A 21115-nucleotide genomic window follows, 5' to 3' on the forward strand; every position below is an offset into this window, starting at 1 on the left:
TGCAAGTATGCGTACAGTGCTTATATCCAATTATTCTAAACTCTCTTTTCAACCATTGGAACATTCTCGGAAGACGACAATTGTTGTCTCACACAAATTATTAGCTTCAAAGAAATTTTCAAGTGATCGAATGATTAATACGAAACATTCTGAGTCTACATCAAATGATTGTCTCACACAAATCATGTAAGATGTTACCAGGCGATTTTCACATGATCATCTTTTGCGTTTCGTCAAGAATATAAGATGAACTTGGTTAAAGCGAAAGCCTACCAACACATATTTCGAGAAATATATAAGCGAGTTAAACTCTGCTCGAAATATCAATTGTGTATAATTGAAGTCTATATAGCTATAAGAATTTTGTCTCAAATAGGAGATAGATTAGATAGACTTTTGAGTGATAGATGAGTTCAAGTCTTCACATACCTTTTGTTGATAAAGTTTCACAAGCTACCCTTAGTAGTTCTTCGTCTTCAATCGATGAACCCCGTGAAGTCTAATTCTCAACTACACTTTCTATCCTAATTCGAGACTTAGCTATAAGTAGACTAGAAATCAAAACTTATAGTTTTGGAAACTAAACTTGACAACAATCTTGAGATAGCAACGCTTGCGAGTTCGACCGAGCAGTGCTCTAACAGTTAGAGGTTCTCCTTTTATAGACTTTCAAGATCAAGGTTGCTTTAGGTTTAAGCTAAGATAGATTTGGATCCAAGCAATCAATAATCACCGTTAGATGAAAAACTTAACTTGAGGTTAACATAGCAGAATATGCACTCTGGTTAGGATGGACCGTAACCGAACCATGTATACTGACTTGTTCATCTAGGTTAGCCTAAACTATCCAATTGAACTATATACTCTTAACCATTTTTATATATTAACACTTTAAGACTTTTCATGAATCACACATATGATCAAAAATGTCTAGATAGTATCTTTCAGAGAGTTGATCAAATGTCGATTATCTTATAGAAATAATTTTGATGCATCTGAAAATATTCGACAGGGTAAGTACGTGTACCTTGGACGCGTACTGTACATGTTCGTGAATGTCTTTGTCATGGTACGTGTACCGGCTATGGATACCCTTAAAACAAAAATGAGGTCAGGAACTCACAAATCTTTTTTGGTTTGCATATCGGGTATGCGTACCGTTTTCGGATCTTTTCCGGTTTGCATACTAGGTATGCGTACCGTTCCTGGTTCACAAGTCACATAGTTTTTTGTGGTATGGATACTGGGTATGCGTACCACAAAGTCGCTGCCGAACTATAGCTATGCCGGTATGTGTACTAGGTACATGTACTGCGGCTCTGGACTTATAAAAGTTCTCCTAGTATGTGAATTGGTATGCATAATGTCCTGTATCCAGATTAATAGTAGTTCTATATCTCTCTAATAATCAATTTGAAACATTACCGAATAACATCAACGACACATATCACTGTTCCAGGCTATTTTCAAATGATTAAATATTTAATCATAATTTAATTCATGAAAAATAGATTATTCTTAACCAAATTCGTCAAGTATGAACAAATGTTCTTAATCATAAATAGTCATATTTCGAGAATAATATTTAAGATAAAGTTGACTCAAAATTTCTGTTATGCATGTGTTGTCTAATTTAGTCATGCGACAATGTCTCGTGGATAAAAAGGTGAAAACTTTGAGAAATAGGTGGTTAAGTCTTCACTTACATTTTGATGTTGAAGTTCTCTAAAGATCCTGTTGATCTTCGCCTTCAAACGGTGTGATATCCGATTCTCAACTACACATACACTTCTATCCTAATCCGAGACCTCACTAAATGTAGACTAGAAATCAAGATATATAGTTTTGACAACTAAATTTGACAACAAGCTTGAGATAGCAACACTTGTGAGTTTGACCGAGCAATGCTCTAACAATTTTCACTGCTTAAGAAGAATTTAATGGTGATGATCAAGCACAATCTATTTATTATAGCCAGATTAACTGCTAATAATAATTGTTTTTTTGACCCATGGGGATATGAAATAAAGTCTATTCACAATAGACAAGGATTGTCCAGGGGATTGATGCACAACAAACTTTATCCTATGCATTCCTCACAAAAGCAACTATTGCATTAAACAAATAAGGTGGCATTCACTTCTTATGTATTAGCTTCTTCGGCTTTGTGGCATCACAGATCGGGACATCCTGCAACAAAGATTATTCAAGAAATTTCACTCTACCGCAGCTATCAGGTTATCAAATAAGGACTTTCATGCTGTCTGTTCTTCTTGCCAGTTAGGGAAAAACAAGTGTAGGCCTTTTTCAATATCATATGCTATATCCTGAAAGCCTTTGGCTCTAGTTCATTGTGATACATGGGGTCCTGCACCCATAATATCTACTCTAGGATATAAATATTACATTTTGTTCTTGGATGATTATAGTAAGTTTACTTGGACTTATCTAATGAAGACTAGAACTAATAGTCTCAACTATTTCAAACTTTTTAAATCATCAATGGAAAACTTATTGGATTCAAAAATTAAGGAATTTCAGACTAATGGTACTTATGAACTTGTAAAGGGAAATTTCAGGGAATTCTTGGATTCAAATGGGATTTCTGTAAGAATTTCTTGTCCCAATAAGCATTAGAAAAATGAAGCAGCTGAAAGAAAGCATAAACATGTGACTGAGATTGGAAATGCATTTTCATTTAGAGCTTCTCTACCCAAAAGATTCTGGTTTGATAATTTCTTAACTGCAACACATCTGATAAATAAGACATTTACAAAGGTTTGGAAATATAAATGTCCTTATGAAGTTTTATTTAGCAAACAACCTAATTATATTTTTATCAAAGTTTATGGCTGCTTATGTTTTCCTAATATTGTGTCTACAAGACATGATAAATTGAGTCCTAAATCTGTTGCTTTTGTTTTTCTTGGGTATAGTCCTTTTCGTAAAGGTTATAGGTGCTATGATCATATTACTCAAAGAGTGTATACTACAGTTCATATTGTTTTTAATGAGATAGTTTTTTCCATATGCTACATCATCCAAAGTGTCTTCTATTTTGAATGATACTTCATTGCCTGCTTGTGATACTTCGAAAACAACATGTAGTTCTTTGTTCCACTATAGAGTTTACTTCCACATTATCTACACCTTCTGAGTTACGAGCATCTTCAGGTACTTTTGTATTGAATACTTCTTCAAGTACTTCTGTTCATTTAAACTCTCTTATACCTAACACTCATAGTTCTGTACATACAAGATCAAAATCTGGTATTTCAAAACCAAAATACTTAGGTACTGATTTTGTAGCTCATGCAACTGTGAAACATCTTATTCCACAAGCATTTACTGCTATTTTGGATTCTTTAACTGAACCAAAAACTTTTAAACAAGCTGCAAAAAGACCAGTTTGGGTACAAGCCATGAGAAAATGAGTATACTGCTTTGTATGAAAATGATACTTGGAGGGAGGTTCCAATGTACTTGGTTGTAAGTGGGTTTATAAAACCAAACTGAAGGCTGATGATACCATTTGGAGGTATAAAGCCAGATTAGTAGCTCATGGATACAATCAAGTAAATGGAATAGATTAGACAGAGACTTTTAGTCCTGTAGTGAAGGCTAGTACCATTAGAGTTGTTTTGGGTTTTGCTCTACATCAGAAATGATATATGAAAAGATAGATGTCTCCAATGCATTTTTACATTGAGATTTAACAGAAAATGTATACATGATGCACCTACTAGGGTTTGTATCTCAGGAACATCCTTCTTATGTTTGTCATTTGCAGAAGTCTCTTTATAGGCTCAAACAATTTCCTAGATCTTGGTATGATAAATTCAGTAAATTTCAGGTTTCTCATGCCTTCATTCAGTCTATTTGTGATCACTCAGTGTTCTATTACAGTAAGTCTGGCGTGAAAATGATCTTATTGGTTTATGTTGATGATATAGTCTTAGTGGGTAATTCAGATTCAACAATATCTTCATTCATTGAGACTTTACAATCAGCTTTTTCCATGAAGGATCTAGGACAATTATCTAATTTCTTGGGTATGGAAGCCACTCTGAATTCATCCATCAACATTCTTCTACTCACTCGGAATAAGTATTCTCTGGAACTTCTCAAAATTTTTGATATGGTTCAAAACCATGTAAAAATTTAGTTGCTTCTTCTAGAAGGGATTCTTTGTTTGATGTCATTTTATTGGAAGACTCTGCTTTATATAGGAGTATAGTGGGAGCTTTGCAGTATCTTACTCTTACAAAGCCTGATATTAGTTTTGGTGACAATTATGTGGATCGATTCATGCATCAACTAACGAACATCGATTTAGAGATTGCTAAAAGAATTTTAAGATATATCAAAGGGTCTTTGGGTACTTGACTTACTCTACATGGGAGAAGTTGCTCTACTATTACAGCTTACAGAGACAGTGATTGGGCTGGCTGTCCTAATTCTAGAAAATTTACAATTGGGTATTGTATTTATCTTACTGATAATTTGGTTTCTTGGTCTTCAAAGAAACAAATAGAAATGTCCCAATCTTCTATTGAAGCAGAATATATGGCATTAGTTGTTGCTTCTTCTAAAATCAGATGGATTTCATATATTTTAGATGAGATAAGTGTTCCAGTTCAGACTCATCGTGTAGTATATTGTGATAATATGGATGCTGGCATTTTGGCTAATAATCCAGTGTGTCATGCTAGAACAAAGCATGTTGAGGTTGATTATCATACTGTCAGAAGCTTGGTTATGACTGGATTTTCGGAGGTCAGGTATGTTTCTACTTTGGAGCAGATTGTAGATCTTTTTACAAAGGGCTTAGCTAAGAAGTTATTCTTCATGCTGAGAAACAAAGTTTTGCACTGTCAGAGTGCTCAGTTTGAGGGAAACTGTGTAGATGGGGCAAAAAGAGTTGCTGGTTTTTACGAAATTGAGGAGAGGACCGTGCGGAGGAAACTCCTTGAACCGAGCGAACTGTCAAACCTCACACAGATGCACTGCAAGAAGGGAGTGCTTTGAATTCGAGAGATCAATCTGTAGTACTCTGGCAACCAAGAAAATAGTCGTTCCAGAGTAAATTCGGTCACAAGAGAGGATGGGTCGATATGTAGGAGGGAAGCTGAGAAAAATGTGTGAGATCAAAGGTGATCGAAGATGGTAGGTGTGTTGTGTATTCTGAAATAAGATAAGTTCTGAATGATTGAATTTTGCTCTGTTGAGAGTAATTACTCAGACGTTGAGTAGTTGATCTCGTATTGTCTGTTTGACGTAAGATTTTCCTCCTTTTCAATCATAATTCAGAGATTTATTTATATTGCTAGAATTGTAAACACCTTGATCCCATGAAGTGTGACAGTTGTCGGAGTCAAAGAGTGGGGAAGTGGAAATCGTGTTAAAACCAGTTGCTCATCGTGCGAAGACTTGGTTGATTTTCTACCCAGTACTTTGTTAACTCCTTCAACTGATTGCACGACTTGCTCACATCCTCATCATGTGTATAAACACACGTGCCGTAGATCGCCAGACCAAAACCTAGTTAATATCCCCCATGTGACACGATTGATGTCTCGTAGTTTTAGTTAGTCAGTTGTTGACTTCATGGGACGATGAGTCCATGTTTTGCTGAGTTGAACGTGATTTGCAAATGTTCTGAAACTCACGAATTGAACACGTCTGTTGAGTCATAGGTGTAATTCTCGAATAAATGTTGATAGCTAAAGTGAACAAATATTGTTCATTTGATGAGTTGTTGAATATTGATAGTAGAACCAATATTACTTGATGCCAACAAATGTTGCTCATCTGAACAAATATTGCTCGTTTGATGAATTGTTGAATATTTATAGTTGAACCAATATTCCTTAGTCTGAGCAAATATTGCTCGTCTGAGCAAATGTTGCTCATTTGATGAAGTATTGATAGCATGACCAAATAAATATTAAAATAATACTGGCGACCAAACCAAATATAATTAATTAGAGTGTTGAGATCAACATAAAATTTAGTGTTTGAATCTGGAATTATGAACCTTGGACTCAAAACCCTAATTTTGATCAATTGATGAATTGATGATTAATTGATGATTTATTGAAAATCATTTATGAAATGAAGGAGGGACCGGCTACATGGGATGATGAATCGACCATGTAGCGCCCATATGCTCAAGTGAGCAAAATATCAAAGTCTCTTGAAGACCATTTTGTGAAAGGATGATTAAATGCTGGTTTAATCATTTGTTAAAATAATGCTCGTCTGAGCCTTAGGTGATAAAACCTAATTAATTATGAAGAGATGAATGACCGACCAAGGGGTCATGAAACCGGCCTTGGGTGGTCATGGGATCGACTGACGATCATTTTAAGAAGTTCCAAATTGTTTGGAAGAGTTTGAACCTAATGTGAACAAATTAGGTCAAATGATGAAAATATACGGGACCGGCCTCTTGCAAGCCAAAGAGCCAACCTTGGTCGGTCAAGGTAATATGCTCGTGCCATCAAAGTGTTCGTGTCTCAGTACTGAGAATTTTGATATTTTCTGATGTGCGTTTGAGCAATCATTTGAGAAAATATGAAGAAATCAGGGATTTTGCTGAAACTGTGGAAACTTCAAAAGATGAAGGAAAATAATTATAAAATGAAGGAATCATAAAGTTTGGGACCGGCTATGGCCAAGGCATGGCCGTGCGGCCAATGAGCCCGGTCCAATAACATTTTCCCAATTTTATTATATTTTTTCATGATTTTATGGAAATATCATAAAATCAAGGAGTTTGTTGAAACTAAGGAGTTTTGTTGAAATCAAGGAGTTTCCTTGAAGTGAAGGAGTTTCCATGAGATGAAGGAAACAAATAATATTAATAATAATAAAATAAGGGCGTGTGGGACCGACTTGGGCATGGTCGGCCGGCTAGGGCCCGGTCCCGTGAGCTTTTCCTAATTTTATGTATTATTTTCATGATTTGAAGGAATTTTCATAATTTGAAGGAAACATCATGAAATCAAGGATTTCATGGGATGAAGGAAACATAAAAAATAACAATAGTAGAATAAGGGGCGTGTGGGACCGGCTAGGGCATGACCGGCTGGCTAGGGCCCGGTCCCACGAGTTTCCCTAATTTTATATTATTTTTCATGATTTGAAGGAAATATCATGAAATTAAGGAGTTTTCATGAGATTAGAGAAATAATAATAAAATAATGAGGAATCATGAGGTGTGGGACCGACCACGACTAGGGCATAGCCGGCCGGCTAGTAGACACGGTCCCACGACACCTTTCCCAATTTTATATTATTTCCTTGATGCGAAGGAAACACCATGAAACTGAGGAGTTTCCTTAAAACGAAGGATATTTGTTCAAATGAAGGGATTTTCATGAGATCAAGGAAAATAATAAAAATATGATAAAATATAGAATTGGGCGTGGGACTGGCCACGGCGTGACTGGCCGGCCGTTGGGCCCAGTCCCCTAGCGCCTTGACTAATATTTTATTATTTATCATTTTCTTCCTATTTTGCATAGGTTCATCGTTCCTTCGTGTTTTGGAATGCTCGTTCGTGCATTCAAATGCTCGTTAGTGCATTATTGCAAAGTACACTTGCACCATTTTGGTCGGGGATTACTCGATAGCGGCTCAGACGCCCGTGCATTGAATATTTATTACTAACCCATGGAGTTCTGCTGGGGAAAACCATGAATTGAAGTAATGAAATATTATGGAAAATATATAATATTTTCCAGGGATTCAGTTAATGAATCTAATGATTTAGGAATAATTAATCGATGGCTCTATACTAGTACGATCGTCTAGGAGCATTAATTATTCAGGAATTGAGTGATATGAGCTTGTTGAAGCATCATATTTCTTTTTATATAGTCAGGGAAAACATTGTTACATCCTGAAGACGTTATTGCTCTATACTAGCAGGCAAGCTGTCTAGGAGCCGTCCAATCTTTCGATTCTATATAAAAATAATTACTGAAATTGCTCAGTATTCATAAGATATGACGTTGCCTCAGCTGAGAGACTACTGATAGGTGTTGTAAAACACATAATTTTATATCAATGTTTATGCTTTCTTTGCTATTTTTCTTGTGAAATACGTATCTTATGTTTGCTTATGAGTTATTAGGTGCAATGAACTCATTTGGAGCAAAAGAAGGAAAAAAACACTCTTTTGGAGCATAAGGGCAGAACCGTCAATTCACATGCGAGTGGAAGCTGGACCAAGCTAAGGTTATGCGGAAAAAAAAAGGGGTCAAAAGCGTCATTTCACTGCACGCTATCCGGATCTCAGCCAAGGTTAAGGGGCAACTCCTGGAGGTGTATTAAACTCAGACCAGCTGAGGCTAATGGGATGCCAGCTGGGTGGTTCTACAGTGGGTGCAAATAGCCATCCCAGTTTACTACACAACCCTATATCGATTCTCTTCCATTACAACTCACCTGAAATTAGGAGATGAGTGAGGAAAAGAAATGGCTGCTGTTAGTGGTGATAACAAAATCAGGGGAGATCGAGCTGAGCCATTGATGCTGAAATTGAGAAAATCAGAGAGAAAGAGAGGGACTGCTGTGTTGTTAGGAGAATTCGTGAAGATTTAGGGTCTGAATTAGATCGGGAAATTGAAGAGAAAAAGATTAGGGTTCTGATGGTTGTGTTGGAAGACTTATAAAGAATTGATGGGATTCTGTAACTGGTGTTTGAATCTGGGGTTGAGACAGAACTGAAATTGCTCAAATCTGGAGAAGATTGATTTACAAGTTAGGGTTTCAATCTGCTATGAGTTTGAAGCTCAACAGATGAACCTCAAGTTAGGGTTTGATGTTACAGTAATGGTGGAAGAGAGTGACTGAGAAGGAATCGAATGTTTCAAGCTCAGATACTGAAGAATTAGGGCAAGAATCAAAATGGGTTTGATTGAGATGTGGAACTGAATTGGTTGGTGGTAATGAAGCTTTTTGCTGTGGCTGAGATTGGAGCTCAATCTGAACTAGGAACTGCTGGTGGTATTGCAGGTTGGTTTCAGTGCATTGTAGGGTTGTATCTGAAGTTGAAGCTGCAGAAATGATGTAGAGATGATATGCAGTTGCAGTATGGCTTGCTGTTAGAAAGAAGATTAAAGATGGGTTTCGTTTGAATTTATTATACAGCCAAGATGGAAATAGATTGAAATTGGGTTTGTAGTGATTCAGGTGAAGATTCAAATGAGATGTTGTTGGTGGTTATCTGTTGGAGTTGTTAGTGGAGCAGTATGTGAATCTGAGGTTGGTTGGTGAGAAGAGAACTTGTGCTCAAGAATATCAGAATTGGCGCAGCTGAAGTGAAATGAGTTGTGGCACAGGTGATGGCAGTAAGGGAAGAAGTGGAGTTGTAGCTTTGTTAGCTTTGCAGGATGAATGAGCTGAGAAAGAAAAAAAGGTTGAGCTGCTGCTGATGTCCTGAAGCTTAGAAGCAATGGAGAGGGAACTTAGATGTATGCCTATGTTTACAGGTTATGACATGAATCTGGTAGTGCAGTGGAGGAGTTTGTGAAGCTGTTTTAGATGAATGTTGGGTTTGCTGAGTTGGTGGTGCACAAGACAGTGTTGCACTTGGTTGTGGGATGAGCTGCAGTTTAATGGCAGGGTCTTGTGATGAACTGAGATTCCAGGTTGTAATGAATTGCAGTGGAGATTGTGGCATTGTGCTCAGCTGATGCTGTGTTTGTGCAGATGGAGTTGTGGCTTGTATGTGGAGGATGCAGCTCAAATTGCAGGTGGTGAGTTGAACTGTGTGGTAGTGGTGGTTAAATGGTATGTGATTTGAGCATGTTGCAGGTGCAATGTTGATGCTGAGAAGAGTGATGCTTGTGTGCTGTGGATTATGGCCCGAGTAGCAGAGGTTGGTGAAGCACCATCATGGTGCACCACATGATGGCTTGCCAAGAAGCAGTGAAGCACAATGATGGTGCACCACAAGATGGCTGAGCAGAAGAAGGAATGCTGCACAATCATTGTGCAGCACAGTTCAGGCCTATGCAATGGTCTTGGTCAAAACTAACTCAGACAAGTCAGCCCAGTTAGCTCATTTGTTGGCTGACTCGATTCTGACTCATGGGACCAGCTGATTTGGATCGGTCGTGACTCAGTGTGACTCACTGAATTTGACCGTGTTGACTGACTTGTTTGACCGGTGACCGGGCGGACTTTGTCGGTCACCTGAGATGTTTTCCGGCGACAGTTCATGCAGTTTCCGACCACTTTCCGACGACAATTTTTGTACATATTTTCTACATGGGCCTGGTGGACTTCTTGGTGATGGGCTTTTGAAGACTTGACCTAGTTTTGGAAGGGAGAAAAGCTACAAAAAAAAAAGTTTTCTACAACTTTGATATATCACGTATTATTCTTGGAGCTTTGGAGATAGCTACAACTAGGGTTTGCTTTCGTTTTATTTTTATCTTCTTCAATTATTTTATGATTATGATGAACTCCATTATTATGAGTAAATAAACTCAATTATTGGTTATGGGATAAAAGTTGATTTCCAACATGTTATTTGATTCAATGAATTAGTTTTGTCTCAATACTTTATTGTTTATGTTTCATTATTAATATTGTCATATGATTTGAATGCTAGTTTGTTTGAGTCCGGAATCAATTAGATTAGTCTTCATCTCTATTGTTAGATTAGGGTTTTCAATGCGAAATAATTGATAATTCCTGATTCTAAGTAGCATAGTGCCATTATTACTTGTAGTGATACATCTTTATAATTGCATATGAATCATAACCTTTGTTAAAACGAATTAGTGCTTTTACACGTTTGGTTGCATTGATTAGTCTTATTTCATAGAACTTATTGCTCTTAGGGAGTTAAACTTAATTGTGCTTTTACACTTTAGGTTGCTTTCTAGGTAGATTTCACAATAGCATCTTTTAATGTTGTTTGTGATAAAATCGGGAAATAAACAGGATACTCTTGCGATCAAGATATCCTAGGACTTCTAATAAATGAGAGATTAAAATTTCAATTCTAGTCATTGATGAAAATACAGGTTTGTGAATGATACTATCCCGTGACCAATATCTTCTCCTTATTGATTATTCCAATTATTTACTTTGCTTTCAATTACTTTTATTGCTTAGATAAAAACAAAAATCCCCCCCCCCCCTCGTTACTAAGAAACTGAAATTTTATAACAACAAAAGCCTCTCTGTGGGAACGAACACTTTCTTATCACGTACTATATTTATATCTAGTTGAGTGAGAAAGTGAATTATTTTTGACGCATACGACAGCGATCAACTACACATCTACATATACTCTGAGAGACAGTATTCTCAGTCAGAGATTCTTGTGGCATGAGCTTTCACGCTTTCGATGAGAGACATGAGCCTCAATACTCATCTGATTGCTGGATCAGGAGCATGTACAATTATGGGTTTACGATTTTAGCCCTTGTCGAAAATCCACCATCTACAAACTGTAAGAACAAATCATAATCGTCAGATTTTCTTTAATTGGTGTTGTTTAATTCTGCCCGATGTGGTAGTGACATACTCCCTCCATCCCAAATTAATTGAGCTAATTGGTTTTAACTTCTATCCCATAAATAATTGAGCTATCTCACTAATCAAGGGGATATTTCTAAAACTACAATTTTAATTGATTATTGTTACTATAAGAAATATGTATAATTTGATAGCCATGTTTAATATTCGTTACGTAGATGTTTTAAAATTCTTTTCAACGGTATAAAGTTTACGAAAAACCGTGGTATACTTTAAGAGATAAATCATTTTCTAAGTTTTACTAGTTATCATCTATAAGGGTATAATTGTAAAAAAAACTTAAACATACTTCCCTTTTCTCCTTGCCTTAATAATTGTGCAAACTACAAATAGCTCAAGTAATTTGGGAAGGGGGGGAGTATGTATTATCTGACAGCTCACTCAACCGCCTTCAACTGTCTCTTTCAGGAAACATGTATTTTTTATTCTTCTGTATTCTTGTCTGATGATACTATTATATAAAGTATCATCTATCTCTTTGTATTCTTTAACGTGAATAATCCAACTTCACAGTTCTCACAAGCAGGGGCGGAGCCAAGAACCATGAGAAGGGGTGCAAAAATTTGCTATGAGTGCAACCGAAATTTTTAGGGGGTGCAAAAATACTAAAACAGGCTTAACTACAAAAAAAAAAAAAAAATCTTAAAGGCTTATAATGGGCTTTGGAGCCAGCTGAGTAGGGGTGCAACTGCACACCCTTGCAATGGCTGGCTCCGCCCCTGCTCACAAGACCAACTATCTTTGGCCAAAACAGTCGTGGTACATAGCAAAAGCAAGATTAACTTAACAAAGATAAGTCAAGAATAAAACAAAAGGAAAAGCAAAATCAAAAGAAAAACAGTACGTGATTCTTTTTAAGTAAATAATCCTTCAGACAGGAGCAAGTGACCCCATGTATTAATGAACACGGGCACATACCATCCCACACTCCTCCCGGAGAATGCATGGTTGTTCCAAATTATGGATTCTTTTGAACTGCATGTTGTTTATATCGTAGGAGATAACCCCATGTCCTATGGGGCTTTGTATCAACAACAACAACTTTGCAGAACCTTCCCCTTGTGTGTCTACTTCATCGTAAAGCATTACTTTACATTTTAGGCCGTCTCGAACCAGCTCAGGCCAGGGTATGAGACTTTTAATCTCGATTCCAAATCAATACGATATTTTAGATTCCACCCTGTGTGCGCATTCTCCACCTCCAGGACATCAAAACGGCTACCTACACCCGTGTTATCTCGTACAATTATCTGCAGGTGACCCCTGCAAGCATCAAAGTAACAGACTCTTTTTCTTTCTCCATCAATTAGATATGGCATTACTGTAAGATGCTTGATTACTTCTACGTCTATATCAAAACAAGCTAAAATCCCCCGATCGGTCATCCAGTTCAGAGAACCATTCCAGTAGACACCGGGGCTAGATGACACACGACCCTGTACTTCAAATTTTTCTCCACAATTTTTCAAAGAAGAAGTCTGGGAAGAGTAAATTTCAATTCGTCGGCCAAGTTGCCTTTGCCATAAACTTACAACTTTGTAATAAGGTGATTTCGATGGATCGAAAGCTAAACTAACTGAAGCAAGCACACAAAAACCACGTCTGCGAGGTATCAGTTTATACTGTTCTGTGTATGGATTGTAAACGTAGTACACACGACCCCAAGTCGACGACGTCTTGCTACTGCATAGAAGAAGGCCGTTGCAAGATTGTTCAATTCTTACACCTTCTTTATTTTTACCAAAAGCCAAAGTTCTGAAAGGGACACAACTAGTAGCATCTTTGCTAACCAAGTTGTATTCAAATTCTATTAATCTATACTTTGAACACAATGATTTGGGCATAAACAATCCAGAATGCGAAAGCTGACACTTCTTTTCAATTGTTTTTTGAAAACTAGAATCTGAGATTACCGAATCCCATTGTTTTGATACCAACTTCAATGCGATGATAGATTTTATTGGTAGACATAGTAAAATCTTTGATAGTAGATCTACGTTGCTACATACAAAAGATGCAGATGTTGATGAAGGAGTCTTACCTTTTCTACGGCGCATGTTTTTTAAAATCCTCGATTGCAAGGGTTGGTTTATGGTCTCTTCTTTTCTCTTCTTTTTCTGTATCTTCTGTAGGAGTATAAAAAGAAGTGGTCTCTATATAACCTGTTAAATCGGACCCGGATTGGAGGACACGTTATCAGTTTCCTGCTATAAACCATTGACTTGTATTTGAAACTGAAATCGAAATTCTAAGATCCAACAATCATACTGCAAAGTCGGGTATTTATACTAGTATCTGACACAATGTATTTACTGACAAATATACTGTTACAAAACCCTCAAGCCTTTACAAACAAAGTAAAGCTTGAACATAGAACACCTAGAGATAAAAACAAAACACTGTATAGCTTGAACAAGCAACTAGAAACAAACACACAACTCCTCAAACTGCTAACAACAAAACAAGTCTCAAGTGTAAAAAACAAACACACATTTCTAATTACTGACAGTCACATCATCTTCAAGCTGCTGAAGAACAAGAGAAGAAACGAGTATGAGTAGAAGCAGCAGAAAGAAATAAAAAAAAAGCAGTAAAAATATACACCATCTGGTAAAGGAACAGCAAAATTGGTTGATGAAGCTGATGTACCATTGGAACTAGAGATGAAAATAAAACTTGAGCTTCAGACGGATATTTGAGTTGAAAACTTCCACTTGATGCAATCCTTTATGTGTGTATCTGTCTCCATCTCCATAAAAAGAGTTTCATACTAACCCCCAAGCCTCTTCTTAAAAGGTAACTTTGCTAATTCCAACGTCCTTGTGAGTCTCTGCACTTCCTGATTTAGAGTGTTGATGAGTACCTCAAATCCTCTGCCTGGGAATTCATTCCAAGCCCTAGACTCTTGAATCATTCGTTCAGCTGCCAATCGTCTTTCTGCAGCGTCAACTCTATCCATGTTACTCTTAAATTTAGGAACTCCATACAAGGCAAGAACATTATTTAGATCGGCATTCCTTTGAGAAGTGAAGATTGCTCGAAGAGAACAGTTTGCTGGACACCGTTTCCTCTGATGCCTGCAAGCCCCACAGGGTCCCCCGTTGTGAACTACTGATTGTTCTGCTTCTAGTTGTTCTGCTTCTATTTGTGGAATAATCTCTCCTCCGATGGGAATCCCTCTTTCAGTTAGCTCAGCTCGAAGTTCATTCACCCGGTTTCTAAGTTGGTAAGCGGTACCACTAAACCCATTTACTCGATCCGCTATCCTTGCTCTTGCATGTCTAATTAGTGACTCAGATGCTAAGTTCTGTTCTGGAGCTTCGTTCACTACACTCAGAAACTTAATAGAACCGAAAACTACGTTAACAGCTACAAAATCGTCCCTTCTACCAGCAGGGAAGTACTGGACGTAGCTACAATCAGCTGGACAACGTTTCCGATTATGGCCGCATTTTTCACACGGAGCCATCTGCAAAACAGAGGCATCTACTCTAGTCATACATATACCTTAACAGACAGCAAAATCAAAGCCAGAAGTATCAGAGAAACCAGACACACACCATTACAGCATACAAAATAAAACTAAATTATTGCTCAACGGAGCGAAAGATTGAAACAATAGATGAGAAACTTAATTCACAGAAGGTGCATAAAATCTAACATATCACCAGTACATTTCCTGTTCATGGGGTTGCTGCTACTACTACATCTTGGGGAAGTGACACATACTAGTATGCAGATGCAACCTGTTTATGTTCTTCAACCCTTTAGAAAATGGTTGGTACCAATGGTCGCGTGTTTCGTATCCAATGATAATGCAGTACTGCACGATGGCAGTTCAACATAGACACTAAGACCAATTTACAACAAAACTTCAATCAGATGATGTCGAACAAAACACAGACTCATATGCAGGGTAAAACGATAAGAGAATCAAATATAACCCATTTCAATCATATAAGAACAAGAAAACTCAACTATCTACAAATAACAGAAAGAATCTCAAATCTGAGCAAAATTATACAAGAACTAATGTAACCCATTTCAATCATGGGGTTGGGATTGCTACTGCTACTACATTTTGGGGAAGGGACACATGCTAGTAGTATGCAATTGCAACCTGTTTATGTTCTTTAACCCTTCAGAAAATGGTTGGTACCCATGGTCGCATGTTTCGTATCCAATGGTAATACAGTACTGCATGATGGCAGTTCAACATAGACACTAAGACCAATTTACAACAAAATTCAATCAAGTGAGAGCACATTCCAATAAAAAGTAAACCTATACAAGAACTAATGTAACCCATTACAATCATATAACAACAAAAACTCAGCTATATACAAATAACAGAAAGAATCTCAAATCTGAGCAATACCCATGTTCTGTAAGATCACATTCTTATCAAAAAAAAAAAAAGAAGTAAGATCTCATCAAGAACAGAACAGTGGGTATTATATACTAAACATGAAAACCCATTTCAATAAAGTGAAAACTAACAATAGAAGTATGAAAATAAACCCATTTCAAGCATATAATAACAAGAAAACTAAATTATCATACAAATTACAGCAAGAAACTCAAAAGTATGATCAAAAGTATAGCATCAAAGAACAGAAGCATATATTATGATATCACAAAATTATCAAAAACAGTAGATATCACAAAATTACCTCTAATTTAAAGATTGATTCTTTCACAAACCAGCTGTGGCCCTTGGAAGAGTTCTTGATGAAAAGAACTGGAAGAAACAATAATGGCAATGTAGTATAATTAAGATTTGTTAGAAGAAATTTTAAGAAAAACAAAAACAAAAAGTGTGAAGAGATCTTTTGTTGAACATTATCACAAAATTCCCAAAAGTATGGAATTACCTGTAATTCTTATTGAAGATTGAGAAAGGAAGTTCTTGGTCAAAAGAAGTACAAGAACACAAATAATGCCAATGTAGTAGGAGAGTGTGGTAACTAGGGTTTAGAGAGAATGTAAAAGAAACAAGAAGCGAAGAATTCTTAGCAGGATTTCTGAGACGAAAATCACAAGAACACAAAACGCGAGCCAATTTTTTTGTTTTGTTTTTGCTGTTGCCAAGTTATAAAAGCAAAACAGTTGGGTTTTAGCGACATGGCATAGTTACACGTGGGCTTTGTGGATGACATGGTAGAGGGCACCAAGGACTGGTGGATGACATGGCAGAGTAGCTGGCGGATGACGTGAGATAATCTCGTGTAATCAAAAGAGGGATTTTCCCAATTCCGTAAACCCTAAACTAGAAATTATCCCCCCCCCCCCAAAAAAAAACATACCTTTTGTATCTCTCCATTCCGTTATGTTCTCCAATATCTCTATCATCATCTTCTTCAGATTCAGCTTCCATTTAAATCAGTAATTTGACAACCTTCTCAGAAAAGAAAAAATGTTGCAAAATTAGAGATTCAGATGGATTTCTAATTTGAAATTACAGATTCCCTGCAGAGTATCACAGCATAAACTAGTTTCATGGGTTGGTAACATCATTTCATATTCCAAGAGAAAATCCATAATCTTAACAGTGTTAGGTTTTCCGATTGAGAATCGGGAGAGAGAGAAGAGGGAAAGAAAATGAAAATGGAAATAACAAAACGTTTTAACGCGGTGCCTTCTTTCAGATATTTTGTTGATATATACCCTAGGTAAGAAGACAAAAATACCCTAATGATAAATATGAACAGCAAGAGTGTACAAGTAAATTGCCAATGCACTGTCGACAAAGGGGTCCAAATTTGTCGCCAAAGAGTGTATAGTTGTTTATTTAATTGATGACCCTCCATGTTTGGATTTTTGACCCTCGTTATATAACTCCCTAAATTAAATCAATAGTAAAGATTGAAATGTTATGTTCATATTTGTTAAGTAGTGTGCACAAATTCGGACTCGTCGACAAGATGAGACACTGGTTCCACATAGTTAAAGACGAGTTTGGTATTGCTCTGAGTTTATAAAAGCATCATTCTGTTGTGTTGGACGTTGTTATGATGTGCAATTAAAATAAAGTAGTTAGATATTTGGTAACTACATTATGTAAAGTGTCGTGGAATTAATAAACTGTAGATATTGTTTGGTAAATTGTCATGTTAAAGTGTTCAGGCCGCCTATTCCTACGTACAAGTCAAACAACTTATTTTATCACTTTTGCACCCACTAAAGTATGGCAAATTGGCAAACATATGTGTCAAAGTGTCAAATATGCCACTTAGACATACACGACAAAATATCTAGCGAGCGATAGAAAGTCCATCGCTTGATGGTCAGCAAATTTTCGATGGTCTAAATAACGTCAACGGTAGTCTTGCTATCGCTCGTTGATTTGGTCATCGCTCAACAGTTCCTCATTCAACGGCTAAAATTTCCCCCTCTATAAATACCCGACTTCAAAATCATTTCAACTTACACCAGAATATCTAAATCTCTCTAGCATTTCTCAATATCTCAATATTCTTCTGATCTAAAACAAGATAAACTAATTACACATTCTCCGCACTTCTTAATTTCTTGTAATATGGATTCGGAAATTCAAGGCAAATGTAAAGCTAAAAAGAACATAGTTCGGGGTGCATTTTTTTTTTTTTGGCATGGTCATGTAATTTTTATTATCAAATGAAACCAAAGGTAACAAAATCAGCTTTGATAACTAGTTGAGTATTACAAAAGAATCAAAAAGCTAAAAAGAATAGAACACGAGAAATGGAAAAAGCTCACCAATAGTACAGAGAGAAAATATTAAGAGCTAAATCTAAAATATATTGTTCATTCACTCTCCAAACCACCCAAAAATATTGGTTTCTTCTCATAAAAAAAAAATTAAAAACTCCTCTTTTCAGAAGCACTCCTTTCTTGGCCAATATATATGCAGAAAAATGTATTTCCATGTATGAAGGTAGTTGTGTTTATATAATTTCTAATCCTTGTCTATATCTGCACAACTATCCAGGTATTTTTATCATTCATGAAAGCCACCAAAACTGCTTTTGAGTCAAGACTAAAACACACCTCCATGTATGCATGTTTGACAACTCATTCAACGAAAGATATCAATGTCATCACCTCAGCCAAATGATTTGTGGCTATTATAAAACCATCTGAAGCAGCACCTACACATCCACCGTCACTAATTCTAGTAACAAAACCAAAACCTGCTCTGCAAGGGTTCCCTTTAGATGCACCATCACAACAAATGAGGATCTGATTTTGAAAAGGAAGTTTGAAAAAGCATTGCTTAACCTCAGTAGTGTGAACTTTAATTCCGGTAATACCAAAGAAAATAAGGATCTGTAAATTATATATACTTCCCAACATAGTCCCCTTCATTCTAACCCTGCATTCCTTGGTGAAGCTAACAATTCTCTGTTTAAACTTATAAATATTTGGTTTTTATCCTTCATATATATAAATTTGTTTCTAGTATGTCACAACTCCACTATAACATTAAATGCACAATTATATCAGACCTCCTCTATTGATGTACTCTTCCCCTTAGCCAATCTTAAGACTTCCTCAAAATTTGTTTGATTCAAAAAGTGAAAGATCCCCCAACCAATGCCAGATACATTCACTAAAGTCACAATACTATAGTATATGCTTCACTGTATCTTGATTAATACCACATAAGTAGCACTTGGAAACATTATTAAAACCATTTTTCTTCACAGCTTCCTCTGTTGCACAAGCACCTCTTAAAATTTTCCACAGGTTAGCAGATGTGTAAGGATGTACACAATAGTTTCATACCTTATTAGCCCAAGATACCACTGTGTGTTTCTTCCTTACTAGTTGAGCAGCATTAGCCACAGTACAGTTGCCATTAAGGTCAGCTACCCAAGCTTTCTTATCTTTCCCACCACCTAATGCTGACAACTCATTCACTTCAAAATACTAATACATACACTTTGGGATATGCCACTCACCATCTTTGATCAAATTTTCCACTTTTAGATCACAATTCTGTAGAATAAAACTATCTTCCGCACGCCTTTCAATTAAAGCATAATCTTTTATCCATTTATCATTTCATACATAAATGCTTTTCCCATCTTCAACCAACCATCTATTACTATCATTGACATCTGCCATTACCCATTTCATACCTGGCCATATAGATGATTTCCTATGAAATTTTATCCATTCTTCATTCTTGTTTTTGTGTTCATCCCTCATATACATTGTCCATTCTACATCCTCAGTTTCAATTTTCCAAAATAATTTCATCAAAAATATTTTATTCATAAGTTCCAATCTTCTTATGCCGAACCCACCTTCGGAAACAGGAGCATTGACTTCATCCCATTTGACTGTAGCCAAATTCTTCACAGTTGGATCACCAAACCACAAGAAATTTCTGATAATATTTTCATATTCCTTGATTACAGACTTTGGCCATTTATAAAGTGACATATTGTACATAGGCATGCTAAATAACTCAAATTTAACTAGAGTTAGTATGGTTGAAAAAGCTAGTAACTTCCACATCCATCCAACCAATATTTTCTGCATCATTTCCACCATTCCCCAAACCTGATGTGCTTTCATTATTCCTGGATTGATAATTACCCCATAATACCTATCAGGTAGCTCTGACAACTCCATTTGTAAAAATTCAGCAATCCCATTTCTTCTTATGTCAGATAATCCCCCAACAAAACATTTATTCTTAGCTCTATTCACCATTTGCCTAGATGAGTTTTGATACTGCAATAACAAACTCATCAAATTGTTCAATGTTCTTTTATGTCCATTGCAGAAAATGAAGATACCATCTGCAAACATTAGGTGAGTTGGTTTACAACCTCCTTTGTTCACCATAGCTTGTATTTTACCCTCATGCATCATTTAAGATATATTTTTGATCAACACTTCCTCATCCAAAAAAATAAAATTGGTGACAAAGGGTCACCTTATCTAAGGACCCTTCCAACACCAAAAAATCCACATGGACCCCCATTAACAAGAACAGAAATTTTAACTGACTCAAATATTTTTCTTAACCAGTTAATCCCTATTTCAGAGAAAACAAATCTTCTAAGCGCTTCGAATAAATCTTCAGGCCCTTATTTTCCCCCTCTTCTCTTTATATACAATTCATTCACCAACTCTGAAGCTAAAACAATCTTATCATGTATATTTCTCCCTTTGATAAAGGAAACTTGCTGAATAGAAATCATTCATCCGATCACAGTACTAATTTTGGTAGTGATAATTCTTGTAAGGATTTTGAAGTTAAAATTTGCTAATCCAATGGGTCTAAACTGGTCAGCTTTGTCAGCACCCTGAATCTTAAGAAGGAGAAACAAATAATTGGGAATGAATCTGCACCTCAAACAGTATTGTATAACATCTACCAATTCATCTCCCACCACATCTCATGCAAATCTGTAAAAGCTACCTGGAAATCCATCTGGACCTGGAGCACTATTTGCATCTATTCCAAAAACTGCATCCTTAATTTCCAATTGAGAATGAATATCATCCAAAAATATATTATACTTCTCATTTAACACTTTTGGAATTGCATCAAATA

At 36.4% G+C, this 21115-nt stretch overlaps 3 protein-coding genes across 4 annotated transcripts; all 3 read right to left on the reverse strand.

Moving 5' to 3' along the window:
* Window positions 1–12659: 12659 nt before the first annotated feature.
* Window positions 12660–13619, reverse strand: LOC113338754 (F-box protein At5g07610-like). Its single transcript, XM_026584172.1, has one exon. It carries the CDS (start codon window positions 13617–13619, stop codon window positions 12660–12662), a length of 960 nt encoding a protein of 319 aa, XP_026439957.1.
* Window positions 13620–13842: 223 nt separating this feature from the next.
* Window positions 13843–17158, reverse strand: LOC113330568 (LOB domain-containing protein 6-like). Of its 2 annotated transcripts, none has more exons than XM_026577369.1 (3): window positions 16869–17158; window positions 16236–16303; window positions 13843–15031 (listed from the first exon to the last, which is right to left on the reverse strand). In XM_026577369.1, exons 1-3 carry the CDS (start codon window positions 16915–16917, stop codon window positions 14333–14335), a joined length of 816 nt encoding a protein of 271 aa, XP_026433154.1. In that variant the 5' UTR covers window positions 16918–17158; the 3' UTR covers window positions 13843–14332. The 2 variants fall into 2 exon arrangements, with proteins under 2 accessions (XP_026433154.1, XP_026433163.1); XM_026577378.1 differs by having other exon boundaries at window positions 13843–15048.
* A 1457-nt stretch (window positions 17159–18615) lies between these two features.
* LOC113338842 lies at window positions 18616–20424 on the reverse strand. Its single transcript, XM_026584271.1, has 3 exons — window positions 19615–20424; window positions 19330–19473; window positions 18616–18783 (listed from the first exon to the last, which is right to left on the reverse strand). The coding sequence occupies exons 1-3, from the start codon at window positions 20422–20424 to the stop codon at window positions 18616–18618; spliced, it is 1122 nt and encodes a 373-aa protein (XP_026440056.1).
* Between the last annotated feature and the right edge of the window lie 691 nt (window positions 20425–21115).

The sequence above is a fragment of the Papaver somniferum genome, chromosome 1, assembly GCF_003573695.1.
Source record: "Papaver somniferum cultivar HN1 chromosome 1, ASM357369v1, whole genome shotgun sequence".
NCBI lineage: Eukaryota > Viridiplantae > Streptophyta > Magnoliopsida > Ranunculales > Papaveraceae > Papaver > Papaver somniferum.

Excerpts from the sequence above, each read along its gene's own strand:
- LOC113338754 (XM_026584172.1), bottom strand. The coding sequence starts at position 13,619 with ATGCGCCGTAGAAAAGGTAAGACTCCTTCATCAACATCTGCATCTTTT.
- LOC113330568 (XM_026577369.1), bottom strand. The coding sequence starts at position 16,917 with ATGATGATAGAGATATTGGAGAACATAACGGAATGGAGAGATACAAAA. Across the intron at positions 16,304-16,868 it reads GGAATGGAGAGATACAAAAG|TTCTTTTCATCAAGAACTCT; the intron begins GTATGTTTTTTT and ends TGTTTCTTCCAG. Across the intron at positions 15,032-16,235 it reads AATCAATCTTTAAATTAGAG|ATGGCTCCGTGTGAAAAATG; the intron begins GTAATTTTGTGA and ends TCTGTTTTGCAG.
- LOC113338842 (XM_026584271.1), bottom strand. The coding sequence starts at position 20,424 with ATGCATGAGGGTAAAATACAAGCTATGGTGAACAAAGGAGGTTGTAAA. Across the intron at positions 19,474-19,614 it reads AAGATGGGAAAAGCATTTAT|TATTTTGAAGTGAATGAGTT; the intron begins GTATGAAATGAT and ends TGTATGTATTAG. Across the intron at positions 18,784-19,329 it reads TGGTATCTTGGGCTAATAAG|ATCCTCATTTGTTGTGATGG; the intron begins GTATGAAACTAT and ends TTTCAAAATCAG.